The following is a 17,244-nucleotide window of genomic DNA, read 5'->3' on the forward strand; positions in this document are numbered from 1 at the left end:
TATAATTATTATTTTGTTACACAGACAAAATTATCATTTGGGCTGCAAAGTGCCGCGTGCACCAACAGAGCCGTATAAATGAAACAACATCGCTGCTTTGCATGCAAGCAACACCTTCACCCGGAGAGCCCCGAGCCCCTTAAAAGCACTAATTAAGCCTCACCGTGGTCCTGCAAAGGTAAGTTAAGTGCTGTAATGAATGGGATGTATGTGCTCGTGAGAGCTTGGCTTGCTCAACAAATAACGGGGATCCAGGGCTGTGCATCCGTATCGGGGAGAATCAAGACGTGTCTGGGCTTACCATCCCACAGAAAATGAATTTAAAGAAGCCCCCGTTATCAGTTTAAACAACAAACCAAAGCACTCGAGGTCTGAAGAGAAAAATCTCCCCGATTGCTGCCGCTATCTGGGCAGATCTCGGTACTTGAGGAATTCAGAGCACTTTGTATCAGGCGAGTGTAAATTCACTCAAGCCATTAAGCTCGAACTCCTCCCGCATCTGAAAGTGGGATGGTGCAAGTGGGAGGCTGCAGCCAGCCCTTGGAAGCAGGGACAGCATCACAATTACAGCCCTGTGTTTCTTGGCTCGGGATCCCAACCAACAGCCCCAGCCCATCCATGAGTGCTGGGTCATTCCCTCATTAGGAGGAGTAAATTTTTATTATTCCCTTATGCAAACTCCCTCGCTCTGCCTCTCCCCCCTCTCTCCCCGTGTCTAAATACGTGCCTGGCTAATATTGCTTGTTTACAGGATAAATCAGCTGAACAAATCCTATTATATTTTGGAACACTGACAATGACGGGGTAATGACATTGAAACAGGGAGAATACGATGTTGTTCCTGCTGATCTAATGTCACCCATATGTTCTATCAGTTATAGCAGCTCCAATACTGCATGGAGAAAACAGAGGTCCCTCTGTCTTTGCTTTTAGTTGCATATCTGTCTAGGTGTCTTGCTTTTCCTAGTTTCAAATACTTCTTTAAATATTTTAAATATGGAATCATAGAATGGTTTGGGTTGGAAGGGACCTTAAAGCCTATCTCGTTCCACCCTCCTGCCATGAGCAGGGACAATTTTCACTAGACCAGGTTGCTCCAAGCCCTGTCCAACCTGGCCTTGAACACTTCCAGGGATGGGGAAGCCACATATTATGAGAATGTGCACCATAAATATTGGGGCTGCAATGATTACTGGCCCCTAAATTGAAGGAATGGGGGGGCTGGTGGCACAAAGGAGATGTTAAGTCCTAGGTACTGTGTAGTTTTCTGCAGGAGAAAGATGCAACAAAGATCAGCATTTCAGCAAGACATGTTCATCCCATTACAGGCATTTATCAGTGCAACAAAGCAGAGCTGAAGAGAAGAATGATATGGAGGTAGATGTGTCCAGGACACCCAGGTCCCCAGGTCTATCCTGAATTTGAACATATCTATCCAGCCAGATCCATGCTGGCTCTGCAAACACCACATTTCATCCCAAAGCTGTTGTTATATTACCCAAAGATTGGGACAGTGTTAACAAAATGCCTCTGAAACAAACTTAGAGCAAAAACTACATCCCAAAGTCATGCAGATGCCAGGCTGGGAATGTCTGGGGCAGAAATATGGTCAGATGTGATTCAGACATCTCTCTGTGGGTAAAACAGCCTTTCCCATCTCCAGTCTTCAGGACACTGCTTCCAACATCTGTATTATCCTACCTGGTACAACGGGGACCCATCCATGGAATTTGGGAAAGTAGAGAAACATGAATAGTTCAGAGAGAAAAAAAGTCTTCCATGTTTCCTGGAGTATAAATAAATAGCCATGCCCATCACATCATTCCCAAAGGCTCAAATCCTTGCTGGTTCCCCAAGCACTAAGACAGACCCTGCCCTGTGTTTCACCCCGATAGCTACACTTGCATCAGGCAAGGGAGAAAGGGTCTGCAGAGGATTTATCCCAGAAAGCAGTGCTGGATCCAGCACCCCCTTGGCCCCCTCCTCAACAGAACGGGCATTGTCCAAACTCCCACACTCGGCTGTCCCCGCTCCGGAGGTGCTTTAAATAGCATCGTGCTCACCAAGGGAGCTGGAGTCACTTTGCTTCTGGCTCTTCCAGGACATCTGGGGTTTGCTTTTTTGCCTTTTTTTTTTTTTTGGTGGTTTTTTTTGTTTGGGTTTTTTTTTTAAAAAAACCCTCTTGCACAAGCGTTCCCCTTGACCTGCAAGGCAACCTCCTGGAGAGGCAACACGAGGTCAGGTTTGCGGAGTCGCTGATCTCCTGGCGTGGAAGGAGAATGAGAGGAGAACATATGGAGCCCTCCAAAAATGCAAAGCTGAGCCACAGGCGACCACAGGGCTCGACCACAGAAGAAAACAGCCCGAGCTGCTGGCAGGGGAAGCAGCAAAGACCAGTTCCCAGAAATAAAAATCTAATTGTCCACGTGGCAAAAGCACAGTGGTGGAGAATTTGGCACCAACTGGCAGTGGTGGAGAAGTTGGCACCTTGTTCACCTTCAGGTTGAGGGACCACCAGGACCTGGGGGTGATGCTGAGGGATGCTGAGCTGCTCAGAGAGAGCCAACGTGGTACAGGGATGGGAATCAGGATGGGGGAGGGAGCTGAGCCTGGAATATCTCAGACACAACAGCGACTCCACAGCCCTGGGTCCTGCTCTGCCCTCAATGAGCATTCTGTGTGAGCAGGGTCACCCAGACATGAGGAGAACAGCTCTGTGAGAGGGTTTGGCACCCGGCCACTTAAAGACACAGGGTTGCCTCCTGCTTTATGCTTAGGAACTAAATAGTTAGTTTTGAGAAGGAGGTTTTTTCCCAGTGCGTGTGTATTTTTGTTCCCAGTGAATGTGTATTTCCCTCCCCCTCCCAGGGCAATGAGGATCTTGGAAGGAGAGGTTTCAAGATGGGGGTGGGGGACGATAAGAGGGTAATTAATTACTGCCAGCATTATTTCTGCATCCACCGATCTGGAAGTCTCTTTTCAAGGACAGGTGTTTAGTACTGAGGAACCTACTTAATACCTCAAATGCAATCATCCTCTCCTGCAATTAGGCCCTGCTTTACAGCCTTTAAGTGCAAGCTGCAGTTGATGTAGGGGATTAAGAGTTTTTGTTTTTCTCTCCTCCAGAGCCTCCTGAGGAGCCCCTGCAAAGGAGCTCTCACCAGGCTGGGATATACATCCCCACCTGAATAAATGGTGGGCTTTTGAGGATGTCTGGAGGACTGGGGTGTTGCCAGCAGCCATTTCCAGCTGAACTAAGAGCTCATGGAGGTGCTGGAGAAGCCCTGTGGTGCTCATGCAGCACTGCTGAGATGTTCCTGTAACTCCATTAAATCCCAGCCATTGTGTCTCCAGCAGGAACACCAGGCATGCTGCTCAATGGCTTAGTGCTAATTAATTAATGAGCCTGCTGCTCACCTCAGAGGGGAGGAGGTGGGGAGAATTTCCTAATTCTGGTTCCGAGGGGCCAGGAGGGGCCAGGACCTTGCTCGGAGCATTGGAGCTATGGAGTCAGCTGCTCTCCATCAGCCTGAGGAGCAGGGCCCCAGACATCCCTGGCCACTTCCACCCCTGACAACCCTCATGAGAAACCCCAGCTGGGTCACTGGGGAGAGCTCCCTGAGCTGCTCATGTGGCAGGATGACATTTCTCCCTGCTGGAATGTGTTTCATCCCAGAGCACGTCCAGTTTTGCAGGGGAGATGATGGTCAGGCCTGTTGGACATGGAGAAATGAGGAGAGGGAAGGTGCATGGGGGAGATCTACAAATCACGGGGCTCTACCTCTTGTCCCTCCTGCCTCCTCAGCTCAGCCTCCACCCTCTTCAGCCCCCAGTGTCCCTGTCACCTCTTATCAAAGTTTCTGAGCGAGTCCTTCAGACAACACGCTCAGCACACACATACACACACACACTTCCATCCAACACAAACTGATGTGACCAACTATACAAACAGAGATCTGGCAGCCACAGGCCTGTTTGCTCCGTCTGCAAGTCTCCAGTGGGCATTCCCAGAGAGGCATTACAGTATTTCCCAGGGTACTGCCTTTCCAAACACTGCACTCTGTCATTTTTTTTCGGGGGTTTCCTGCTCTTTATTTGCATTTTCAGACAAAGAAGGAGAAAACACTGTTAGAAGCTGACCAAGAACTGACTTTGACTGACCATGAACCCTTTGGATCGGGAACAGGAGTCTGTATAATTTGGGGTAAAGACATGTATGTAAAACATGTACCCAAAACTCTTGTCCATCCAGCTGAGATGAACAAAAAGACCTATTGTGCAAGCACGAGTGGCATTGACACTCAGGATGACTTAGGATAGCCCAACTGGCAAGCAGGGACACTACAAGGTCTAACAAAACCAACAGCTCATTCCTGTGATGGAGTTATTCCCATGGGAAAGTGTCAGGATCACTTACAGACCGACCTTGCCAAGAGGAACAGGCAGGGGCTGTGTGTGCAAAGATGTCAAAGCACCGGGATCACATGGATCTCCTTCCACACATGGATCTCCTTCCTAAGAACTAAGCAAAAGCTAACATTCCCTTTTACCCTCATCTTTCCCTTTTGTGGGAAAATGATGGGGGAAATGACAGGGATGACAATTCCTGATTTTATTGTACTTTTTATTGTGAAGTGATTTTTTTCCCCTTAAAACTCTGCTTCTTTCCAGCAGCTCCAGCCCACATCCTTCTTTCAGGATGACCCTGTTTTTATGTTCACCATGCTAGAGGGGTATGCAACAGCAAGGATGATATTCCCTTTTCCTGGGAACAGCACTAAGATCCAGGAGTCCCTGGGCTATGTTTTACTGTGCCTTACCCAACCCTCCTGTAAAGCAAGCATAATGCTGCTCCCCATCTTGGTGTCTTAGAGGTTCAGTGTGTCTTGTTAACACCAGTGATGGCAAATCCATGCCCTGGGAGGAAGAGGAAAATCATGAAATAAGCTGTTTATAGAAAAATCTTGGCCATATCACCAACTGTGGCCTTGCCAGGAGTCAAATTGACCATCCCATCCCATACACAAAACTCTTCTATTACCTGAGCTAGAAAAGGCCCTTCCTAACCTGGTGACATGGAGCAGAACAGAGCCCCTGGATCAGCCCCAGTGTTCATCCTGGTTGAGATGCTCGTGCTGCCCAAGGAAAATGCCTGTGCACCCAACTGGCATCCAAACGTGCCCAAAAACCATTCATGGAAGGATTACTCAGAAATATGCCCTCCACAACTTCCTCCTGCATTCAGCTAAATCCCACCCAAACAGTAGTGCTTGCTTGGTGAGCATCTAGGATGGGCAGGGGGAGGCAGGGAAAGCAGAAGAGAGCAGGAGAGCAGAGCCCACTTGAGGAAGAGATGTATGGAGGAGATGCAGGACTCTCAGGGATCATCTTCAAAAGAGGTTTTGGGGAATTACACACTCAGGCACCAGAAGCATGGGAAGCCTTTACAGCCAAGTCACTTGCCAAACAGTGACATGGGTCCCAGACATCTTCTTCTGTTAGCAAAGCATTGGGAAAATATTGCCCAGCTCTTTACACAAGGCCTTTTGTTGGCCGGTCGGCTCTGAAAACATTTCATTTCTCCCCCAAGTGACAGCGCTGCCATGAAAAACAGGAAGAGATTGAATACAGTAATTTAAACAGTCGAACTCCATTTCCTGCCAAAAGGAAAAGAAAATACCGGCAAGAAGGCAGGAGATAGTTGGGGACAGACACTTTGATTATCAGGCAGATATTTGTGCTGTGTATCCGGCGAAAGCTGCAGCGATGGAGGTGACACCTTTTCATCTCAGGGACTGGAGTCTGTTAGGCTGCAGAGCAGCAGGTGATGCTGCAAGACACATCAGGCTGATGAGGAGACCAGGATCTCCCAGGAGAGCAGCCCTGGGATGCAACCAGCTCCCGAGTTGACAGCCAGGAGCACGTGGCAACAGCACATTGTGTTTGGGGCTTAGCTGAGAGACAAAGGTCCAGCAAGGATTCCATCTCCTCTCCATCTCCCTTGACACCTTTGTGCTGCTTTGGGTTCAGTCTCCAGCACCCTCCTCTTCTCCATCCATGTTTGTATGTCCCACACAGCCATCCACCTGATTGCTCCCCAGGGCAGAGGGGAAGCCTCCCCTGCCTCCACTGCTGAGCATCCCAGTAATGGAATTCTCACTGGGCTTCAAAATGAACCTATTAGTCCTATTTCATAGTAATGATAATCAACAAATCCCCCAATGATCAATTTCTGTACAAAAAGGACACATTTATATCTCCATCCTCCTCTGATGTTGTGGTTTTTTATTATTTATTTTTAAGAAATCCAGTACATTCCAACTGTATCATGGAACCATGAAATCATAGAATCACAGAATGGTTTAGGTTGGAAGGGACCTTAAAGATCATCTCATTCCAAACCCCCCACCATGGGCAGGGGCACCTTCCACCAGAGCAGGTTGCTCAATTACAAAGTCCATGAAGCCTATTTAAACCACAGCCTTCTCAAGCCAACATGAAGTTTGCTTCCTGCTTTGAGAAGCCCATTTTTTCCCCTTGAGAACAGCCCTTCCTTCTTCCAACACCCTGCATGTCCCCACTGCTCCACACATTTTCGTGCACCAACCACACTGCAGTGGTTCCTTTTCCATGACTGTATAACAAGAGCCTCATGTGTGAAAGGCTTTGAAGGTGCCCTCTGACTGTATAAGCAGGAATGGCTTCAGTATCCAGAGAGGAGATTTGGATTTGACATGAGGGAAAGCTTCCTCACAGCACAGGGAGAGAGAGGAACCTCTGTCGTCGGAGGTTAAGAACAGGTGAGACAAACATCTGTCAGGAATGTTTTAAGTAGGGCAGAAGGGCAAATCAGATGACCTCATAAGAATCCTTTTTTTCCCAGCCTCATTTTTCTCTGATTATATGAATTTTTAAGCGTTTGGGGTCAAGTGTACTCTTTAAATATTAGCTATTATCCTGCATTTGCAGAGAGATATTACCTGAAACCATTTATCACCTGAGTGAACATCACCAATTTGCAAATCAACTGCCCAGACATAAAAATCTATCATTTTTTCCCGATCTGTGCTGAAGATTACAGGGAGGACAGCTGTAACACAGGGATAGGAGAGGAATGAACATTGAGGATTCTCCATTCATCTCTGGATATTTGCTTTTCCCATTCTGCAAATGCTTCTATCACACTACCAACATCTGCAACACGCACAGGAACTTGGCACAGGGGAATAACAGGCTCATTACACAGTTGTGTCTCAGTCTTTGCCCTCATATTGTGTTTGCAAACCAGGCCAGGGCAAGTTTCCAGGACATCCAGACTTGCAGGGCATCTGGGGACCCAAAGCCTCCCACTGCATGTTGACCATGAGACACAGTTTGTCCAGCTCAGCTTACCAAGGTCCTGCCCGACCTCAAATCTTCCAGATCCAGCTGCAACCAAACTGCCTGACCAGAGAAGGTACAGACTCTACTACCAGCAGGGCCAAGAGCACTGTTCTCCCACATCCCTGTAATTATCTGTGTGCATATTGCAGGTTAGGAGAGCTGTGCTGGGAATGGTCTCCAAGAGATTTCTCTTGCTCTGAAGTGGCCCTGAGCAAGCATTACCTCAAGGCAGGAGCAGAAGAATCATAAAATGTGGATCCCCTTTGAGTCAGTTATTGCTCTATCAGAAATATTAGAAAAATTGGAAGAAGGTTTGTTACTAAAAACCAGACCTGACCAGGCACCAAGAGGTCAGGATAATGCAGTGAATCCAGCTCCATAACCCTGCAGTTAATACCATAAAGAATCACAAAATAATAGAATGGTTTGAGTTGGAAGGGACCTTAAAGCTCATCTCATACCACCCCTTGGCATGGGCAGGGACACTTTCCCCTATCCCAAGTTGCTCCAAGCCCTGTCCAACCTTGAACTTCCAGGGATGGAGCAGCCATTGCCTCCCTGGGCAACCTGTGCCAGGGCCTCACTAGCCTCTGTGTAAAGAATTTCTTCCTAAAATCTAATCCAAATCTCTCCTCTCTTAATTTAAAATGCTCAGTGGCAGGCACATCAGCTGTACCCGTTCACATGCAGGATTTCAGCTGCTGAAGGTAGGGCAGCAAAGCTGAAGTTCAGCCCAGCCTGGATCTCAGGAAGGTTAAGCCTCTGTTTGCACCAGCAGGGAAACATTTGACATCCACACAAAACCAGGGAAAAGTCTCACTGATGGCTTTGTAATTGGTTTTAGAGCTGCTCCAAACACATGTGCTGAGAGGCAGAGCAGCAGCGCTGGGGGCTGGCTGGCAAGAGGACATCAGCGAAGGAAACAGGGCCCTCACAGACACATATCCAGGCTCCAAAATACTTCACCAACCATCAAATATTTTCCAAGCTTAGCTGCTGGACTCTGCAACCCCTTGCAGCAGCCAAGTCACTAATACCTCTTCCCTGGGGCAGCACAGCTGATCTCAGGCAGGGCTTGCCAGCAGCTCTAAGTAGGCTCATTTAAGGAGAGGACAGCCTACTTAGTTACACTCTTCAGACTCCCTTCTTTTAATTCAAGGATCTCCAGGTTCTTTTCCAGCTTAGCATTAGCATCTCTGATTCACAGGGAAGAAATACTCTCCCAAATATGCTCTAATATTTTTTTTCCCCACTGTGTCACCCAGCCCTTGGCTCCTTGTCCTCTCTCCTACTTCTGCAGTCTGGTCCCTCCAAGTTCAGTCTGAGACATCAGTCTTCTTGGTTTGGGACTCACCCCAAGGGACACAAGAATGCTGGTGGCCTTTTTGCTCCTGTCTAAAGCCACAGAAGCCAGGACTGAGAGGTTTCAAACCTCCTAATTTGAGAGGTCCAATACTGCAAACGTTAGTATGGAGCACAAGCAGAGCAGATATGCAAATGCATGGAGAGGCTTAGCAGCCCAGGAAAGAAACTCCAGTGGGAAGCTCCCAGCTTAAATCTAAAGGCAGCTCTTTGAATGTGCAGAGGCCTTGCAGCTAAACAAAAAAAAATCAAAGCCAGATTTGGGCACAGCCTTTCTCCCTGTGCAACACTCCACTGGGAGCTTTATGGGTCCAGGCAGGAGATCCCAACTAAAATGAAGGACTTGTCCCTCCACAGATTCAGTGTGGGAGAATGAACTGCAAGGTCAAGCAAGGACTCTGAGGGCACTGGCGTAAAGGGGAATTAAGGCAGAGTAAGGCAGGATCAGTCTCCCTGCAATGAAATTCCCACCTGCATTCCTCTTGATCTGTCCTCATCCTGCCAAGGAACAGCATCAGGAATCCCCCAGCAAAGGAGGCTTGAGCACAAAGGAGAGCTGGAGCAACCCCACATCCCGAGCCCTGCCTGCCTTGAGATTACGGGGCAGGAAAGCGCTCTGGTGTTCCTCATATTCCCTTTTCTCAGACTTGAACTTGCCTCTCACTTGAAAGAGCTAATTAAGACTGGGAATCAAAGCCTGGAGAGGCAGCTCTTCCAGCCCTAACGCCCATGCCTGTGCCTGCTATCAAAGCCAGCCTCAGGCTGGAGGGGCTGAGGCACATTCCTGCCACGACACTCGAGTGAACCCACAGAATAAACCAAGACAATTTCCTCAGACCGTTTGTAGGTCAGCTCAACCAGCCTCTTCCCCAATCCTGCCCTTAAATCTTGCAGTATTTAATCCTTGATCTGCAGCCAGGCCTTAATTTTTCAGAGCAAAGGCGATGCGGAGCTGGCTGGAGACCGGAAGGAGAGGGGCTTTGATGGTTAATGACCAGTGCTCCTCAGCCCTGGGAGAAATGAAGCCCTGGCTTCACAAAGCTCCCTGAATAAATCCTGCTCCAACTCCAGCCCAGGGAAATAAAACTACACCAGTGCACACAGAAGACGGTAGAAGCCGTTGACACTCTCTAGGTCCTGTTTCGGTTTAGGTTTGAGCCAAAACCGTGCTTTGGGTCAAAATTATTTCACCCCTATGATTTGCACAGTGAAGTAATTCCAACAGGCAAATTCCTCCTGAAGTTTTCAAGGCCCCTTGGTTTAGCTCATGAGCAAACACAGCACGATTGTTGATACCTTCATTAGCTTGTCCATGGGCAAACTGAGGTATGAACTGGTTAAATTAGGTGGTGTGGTGAGCTGGAGGCAGAGCCGGGACTGGGACGAGGCAGCCCCAGTTCCTTGGTCCCTGTTTTAATGGCTGAGAAACATGGTTATCTGAAGACAAGACCTGTGAGCACACAAGGAGGTAAAGTTTGGGTGCTCAGGGGCTTCACTTACCGCACTGCTACAGGGAATGTCCTTGACTTTGAGCCAGGCCAAATCTAACGTCCCCTCTCCCCTGTAGCAGGACTGCAGTCTGTCCTTGATGCGGTCGTTGATCTTTTTCAGGACAAAGATGCAAAGAGCAGACTCATCCAAGGACTTCATCTTCCTTTTCTGCCCCTTGGAGAAGACTGTGAAGAGGATATCATCCTCAGGGCCAACCTCCAAAGACCTGGCTAAGATGGCTCCAGCCTTAGACAAGTAGGCTGCCTGGAGCAATCTGTATTCCACCCCGTTCTTCTCACAGCCAATGGGCACCTCCACATAGGAGTTAAAGGCTGTGTCCTCCTTACAAAGCCGGACCAGCTTGGAGGTATAAACCTGCTCCTTCGTGGTGGAGCCAGGTGGAGAGATCATCTCAGGCTGCAGAGTCAGGAAGTAGACAAAGTTCCCACTGCTGAAGCCATAAATGTAGTAGATATCGAAGTCAGGGATGATGGTAAAGGTGTCTGAGGGGATCTTGATCATAGAGGCCACAAACTCATCATGAAAGACATATGCAAACATCCCATCCGCCTCGGAGTTCTTGGTGAGCTTCCTGCTGGAAATAGTGGGGAAATACTCCGGTTTCCCGTCCACGGCGGTGGCGATGAACAGCTTGTCATCCATGTTGCTGTAAGAAACAATGACTCCAAAAACAGAGCCACTCTCATTCACCCCAGAGAGATAATGCTCCTTCTTGTGGAAGGGCTCCCCGAGCTTGAAGAGGTCATCCAGCCTCAGCAGCTTGCAGATGCCCTGGTACAGACTCCCACAGGCTATCAACCGATTCTCCTTGTAGTCTATGAGGAGCATTTTGTTTATGTTGTTGGTGGGTGTCAAGGGTTCGTTGCAGGTTTGGACTATCCTGGGCGGATAACACTTGGGATTGTCGTCATCAGGACCAGTCTCGTGGGTCACCAGGACCTTGAGGTCACTGGAGAGTTTGTAGATCCTGTTGACGGCCCCCAAGTAAATGTGCCCAGTTCTTTCGTCCACCACCAAGTGGTTGAAGTTTCCCTCTGCTTGTTCTCCTGTAAAAGTGATGAAGGGCCTCTTTGGATGGGGTGGCTGCTGTCTGGCAAGAGGTGACACTGTGGTGGACAGCAGGAGGTGAGAAACCAGGCAAGTCCACTTCCACATGGCCGGTGACATGATTAGAGAGGTTTGTATTCCCAAGGGAACAGGATTAAAAGCAGTAAAATTCTTCAAAACACCAATTCCCTGGCAGATTGTGTCCTACAAGGAAAGCAAAAAGAAAACAAAAGTACATTACTATGGAGTATTCCTTCCTCCTCCCCCCTTCACGACCATGCCATCATCAGAGCTTATTTAATTGCTAATCCTCCCTTTCTGAGCTCTCTACTTAAAACCAACACAAAGGGAGCCCTCCTGAAAGAAAAGATGCTGGTAGAAAGAGCAGAAATCACACAGCAGAGTCATAAATCAGCACCCTTTTCCTCTCCATCACTCACACACGTGCCCCACGGTGCAGCACAAATATTCCCTGGAAGCCAGAGAGGTGCAGAAGGCTCATGGTGGGAACATCAACCAGCGTTGCTGTTTGCACTGCCAATGTCAACCCAACTGTGTATTTGCTGTCTGAGACACCAGAGCTGGAGAAGGATTATTATCCTGCTCTTCTGGATGAAGGACTGAAGCCTAGAGAAGGTCAGGGCCCTGCCTGCAGGGACAGGTCCAGATGGATGCTGAGCTCTTCTGCAGCCCTTGGAGTTTGCCAGGAAGAAGTCAGCCCTGGTCTGACATTAACATCCTTCCAGGGAGACCTCAGTCCGGAATGGTCCTGTTTGAACAGGATCTCTGGGGCTTCCAGATCAAAGCTACCTCGTGCTGGTCCAGCCTGGAGTACAGACACAGGAGCTGTGCTGTGCCAGCTGTCACAGCCACATCTACGAAGGGCAGGTGGCCAAGCACAGAGCAGGCTGAGCTCTGGGTCTCCTCCCTCCCCTGGGTTCTCACCACGAGACCACTCTCCACTCACTTCACAGCCAAGAAAACATCATCCCGAAGAGAGATACAGCTCCCCTGGGAATCTCAGGTGACTGAGGAGAAAGGGGTTGCCTACCTATTAGCGGTAATAAAGTCTAAAGGGCCATGAAGTAAGAAAACTAATGACCCAAGGACCAGCCTGGTGATTTTCCAAAGAGCAGCATGATTGATTCCTTGCACCACTCAGTCTCTTAAAATTTCCCAAGTTTTAACCAGGGTGTGAGAGCAGTATGGGGTTCAAACAGCCTCTGTAATTTGTTGAGCACATCACCACACCCCATGGAAACACATCTTCCTGCTCAACACATCCATCTGCTCCCTTTCCCTTCACTTTTTTAGTTGCTTCTGCACCAAGAACAGCTTTGGCTTTTAATGGCCCCACAGAACACGTGGCAGATGGAGTCCTACCACCTCAGATGTCACAAGCCAAGCTCCTCAGCGAGTGCTGACCACTGGTGGCCAGGCTGAGGACACAAATTTCTCCTCCCTCCATCCCACTTTAACATCCACATCAGAATTTCACAAAGCTGTCCTTGATCTCAAAAAGAGCACAAGGCAAACCCCAGCCCTGCTCCTGCAGGCCAGCGTCCCATCACCTCTGTCACAGAATAACTTTGCTGAAACCAGGAGTGATGACAGCCAGGCTGGCACAAGCAGGAGGTAAGGAAAAAATCACTGTTTGCAGATCCCAGCAGGGAGGAAGATGTGACACAGGTCTGGATTTGCAGCTTTTTCAAATCTATGCAGCTCTGCTAACGCCAGCGGGACTGAAAAATTTCCTTCAAGAAATAACAAGAGAGAATAAATCCCCCATTCTTTTGACCTGTAGGCTGATTAGATCTGATAGTGGAAAGGGTAAGTCTGGGCTCGTAGAGCAGCCACCACTTTTATGCCACCCCGAATATTTCAAAATTCTCACAGCAGCCAGAATTTCAAAGCTGTCGCATGATCACCTTCACCTCCCACTGCCCTCCCAGCCACAGCAGCCGCAGGCATTGGATGGATGATGGACAAAGGTCATCCCACATTTACTTTAGGCATGTTTACCCTGTTCTGCTCTGCCTTTCTGGTCAAGCAAATATTTAATAAAATCAAGCTTATACTGCAGAGTTTGCAAGACTGCCTTGCAGGCTCTGCAGGGACAGGCAGGCTGGTCACGTAGGCTTTTAATAACCTTTAATATGATAGATGGAGCAGGGATGGAACGAGCTCCCCCTCCACACAACCACTCCTCTTTCAAAAGAGCCCCTCCTTGGGAGAGCAGCAGAAGAGGGAAGCTGTCCCTGTTTGAGTCCTGTGTTCAGAAACATCACGTGGCGACCCTGAACACCAGCCCCTGTCACTTATGAGTTATGACCCATGTTTCTAACACACTGGCATGATCAGGAACTAGACAGATATAGGACGAAATTATTCTTTTCAAATACTAAAAAGATAATTTTTTTTACCCCAACATTTTGCTGTATTTTGCTCTTCTTTTCAAGTACTAAAACCATAATTTTTTTTACCCCAACATTTTGCTATGTTTTGCCATATTTTGCTCTGCAGAGTCAGCACAGCTGCAGGGCAGGGCAATGGAAACTGTCACAACCCAGAGACTGAAGAGGTAAAGAACAGCCCCTCTCTCCAAGAGGAGCCTTCTGCCCAAAGGTCATCACAGCACCAGGACAACAGCACCTGCAACAACAGGAGGAAATCTGCCCATTAAAACAAAGAGCCAACACAAAATCAGAAGAGACACACTCCAAGACATGAAGTCTTCAAGGCCCAAGTAGGTGAGAATCATTTTGAGGTGAGACTATCACTCCTAGAGGAAGGGAATGGCAAGGAAAACCTTCTTGGTCCCTCCCAACCCAAACCATTCTGTGATTCCTCCGGGGAAAGAGAGCAAATTCGACCTGGAAACTAGAGACACCCCAGTGAGAAACTCCAGGAAGGCTGGATGAGGAGTCCCTTTAGTAGCAGACAAGGGCACTTCAAAAACACTGAAACTCATGGAGGAAGATGCTCACCTGGAGAGAAAAGGAGATCAACAGTGTGAGAGCACCAATAGCCACCAAGCACACACAGGAGCCTTCTGGGACAAAGCAGGGAGAGCAGAACCCTTGGGCTGCCTTTCCATTTTCCATCAGCCATCTGAGTGGCTCCAGGAGCAGGATTTTCCCTCTGTACATTCCTCTCCCATCTGCTCGTGCTGTTTGCCCTGCACCCTCTGTCCTGGAGCATCAGTCAGCCCTTGAGCCTCTGAGGGCTATAATTTATAATTTGGCTCAATTAATAAATAACAGCAGAGGTCAGGGGCAAGGAGGCCTGGATGTTTAACTTGCAGAATAGAGCAGGTTTTGTACTACCCCTGAGAGGATGCACTAAGGAGAATTACCCATGTCTGGATAGCAGAAAACACAGCAGCTGGGAAGACAAGTAGTCCAGTGGCACAGACATACCCAGCCTCTTAGGCTGCTCAAATTACAAGAGAGTAATTCTATTCTAAAAACAAAGCATATAAACCAAAGGCCTCAGCCAGCAGGCAGTGAGTGTGGTCTGGGCTTAGGTTCTGAGCTGGGTATTTCCAAAATAAACCCAGACTGCCTTCCCACAATGACCAGGCTCACTGGCCTTTTCCACCAGCGATGCCATGACCCACCATGTAGGGTTCCTGTGTGAGATCAGATCACCCTTCTGCTGTCTGCTACAACAGCCTCTTCACCAGCACATTCAAGGTCCCTGGGAAGGTCACAGAGCAAATCCAGCTCTTTCAACAGTGTTCCATCCATGGTCAGAGGAAGATCTCAGAGGCAGCTCCCACAGAAGGTCTCACACCACTCTCTTGCCTGTGGAACTGGAGGCTCAACTTCATGGCTCGCAAATAACACATTCCCCATAGGATGCCTTGAATTCCCAGAGTTTGGATTAAGAACTGTTTTCCTCCTGAAGGACAGAAAGTTATGGTGCTGCCCCACAGTGTGGTTACTTTTTTAGTGTTATTGGCCATTCCTAGCAAAGGGTAGAGACCACTGAGTTAGAGGATTCTGCTCAGGGCTCTCCAGGACACAATTCCAAGACTCCAAAACATGCAACTCCGTGGTAAATAGGTGGAGCACCTGGACAAGGAAAGTTTGGATGTGAAAAAGCCTAAGAGGATTAAACTTTCCTAACTTCTTTTAACTCTGGTTATTAGATGGGAAAGTTAGGGAATGATAAATATGTCCTCAAAATGCAGCAGGTTTCAAGGGGACAAAGTCAAGAAGGAAGAGCTATGGATAAGGAGGTAAGAATAAATCAGGAGTAAAGAGGACACAAAGGACTGATCTGTCAGCTGAGAGGAAGGGAAAGTCTTGGGAGAAGTGTACAGGGAAAGAGGGAAATGGGACATTCAGTTTTTGACTGACAATCTCACAAAAGCCATGGTCATGTCCCTGTACTAGAGGCTGGAACAAATCCATCCCACTCCAATGACAGGTCCTGAAAGGAACGTGTCACTGAGAGAACATGGGAGACAACAGCATCTCCCCATTTCACTCACACACACACACAACCCTCCTGCCACCAAAGCTGGCAGACAGAGTCACATCATGTCCCCTGCCACGGTCACACATTGGCAGCAGGGACACTGCAATGTCAGCAGCACGAGGAGTCACATGGAAGAGCCTGGATACAAAAAGCCATGGAAGAAATCCCACCCCGGGTCCACCTCCAGCCAGGGGCTCTAGAGCAGAAACACATATCAAAACCTAGAACACAAAAAAAAAAGTGCTGAAAAACAGCACTGGGAGGGGAAGGAAACCCACCATGTCGTTCTGTACAGTGGGTCTGGCACAACCCCGGAGTCCCACGGCTGGTGGGATGGACTCAGGGAGTTCTCCACCAGGCAGCACCTGGCTGGAGGAAGCCAAGAGCAGCCAGGACTCAGGGACAATTCCAGTGGCACAGGCTGGGCGGTTAATGAGGCCCAGCACTAATCAGGCAGCACGCTCCTCTGTTTACTTTTGCTGCACTCAGGCACAGCCATTCATTTCCCGGGATGCTGACGAGGCAGACGCCCAGAGCTGGAGCCAGCACAGAGCAATTCAGCACCAAGTGCAGCTACACAATCCTTTTAATCTCATCTAAAGACTTTTTTTCATGGCTTCCTTTAATAAACCCTGATTACCATGGATAGAAGCTTTTCTTTGGGAGCCAACACGGCGAGAAAACTCATACGGAGACATTGTCAACAGCTTCCCCAACAAAGCTCAGCTTCTAACTTGAGCTAAATCCTTTCTAACTTGGCCTAAATCCTTTCTCCCTGAACTCACAACCTGTCCAAGCTGAAGGCAAGTCTCCCTTTGAGGACATCCCACACCAGAGCATCTTTTCTTCAGAGCTCCCTGCAATGAACAGATCCCAGCGGAAGCTGCAGCTTGTCCCAAATAAAGAGATTAATTTCAGGAGTGGTTTGTTTGCAAGGGAATTAAGCTACAGCAGGACAACACAGCCTTCCCTCATCACACAGATTATTCTCCTCAAGCACTCAGATGCTGCCCATCACCTTGTTACCTGTATCTGTGCCAGAAGAGTATTAAATGATGGGATTAACACATGCCATGAGTGGGACTTTTTTCCTTTTCTCCTGATTCCCCCATGTGATAAAACTGCATGTAGAAGGTTTTCCTTCCTGCACTTCAGATTTGGTTGCCTATCAGCAAAAGCAGGTCAGAGCTGTGCTCCTCTGTGCTTGGAAGGGAGAGCAGAGAGGTTTAGTAATGATTTCTCAGTTCCTCCAGGAATTTGCTACAGAGACTCGAAAGAAAGAACACAAATATTCAGTGTCACAGAAATGAGAATGGAGTTTTGAGGTCACAGAAATAACCTACAAATCCAGAGACCGGAGTTAAACTCTCTTTTCTGGAGCAGACAGGGATGCTGTAGAATCATGGAACATCCTGAGTTGGAAGGGACCCAACCTTCCAACAACGACACCCTCCA

General features: G+C 48.4%; 1 protein-coding gene across 4 annotated transcripts in view; it reads right to left on the reverse strand.

The window, feature by feature from the left end:
• Window positions 1-17,244, reverse strand: part of LOC127462929 (plexin-A4-like) — a 221,722-nt gene that overhangs the window by 182,921 nt on the left and 21,557 nt on the right. For 2 of the 4 annotated variants that reach the window (XM_051771858.1, XM_051771859.1), the window contains exon 2: window positions 10,246-11,508. In XM_051771858.1, coding sequence (XP_051627818.1) covers window positions 10,246-11,424 — 1,179 coding nt within the window. In that variant the 5' untranslated portion in view covers window positions 11,425-11,508. Of the gene's footprint in view, window positions 1-10,245; window positions 11,509-12,114; window positions 12,162-14,291; window positions 14,431-17,244 lie in introns of those variants that run through there. The other 2 variants (XM_051771857.1, XM_051771860.1) reach the window with 2 other exon arrangements.

This window comes from Manacus candei, unplaced genomic scaffold (genome assembly GCF_025592945.1).
Source record: "Manacus candei isolate 608988 ecotype Guabito, Panama unplaced genomic scaffold, ASM2559294v1 h1tg000146l, whole genome shotgun sequence".
Taxonomy (NCBI): Eukaryota; Metazoa; Chordata; class Aves; order Passeriformes; family Pipridae; genus Manacus; species Manacus candei.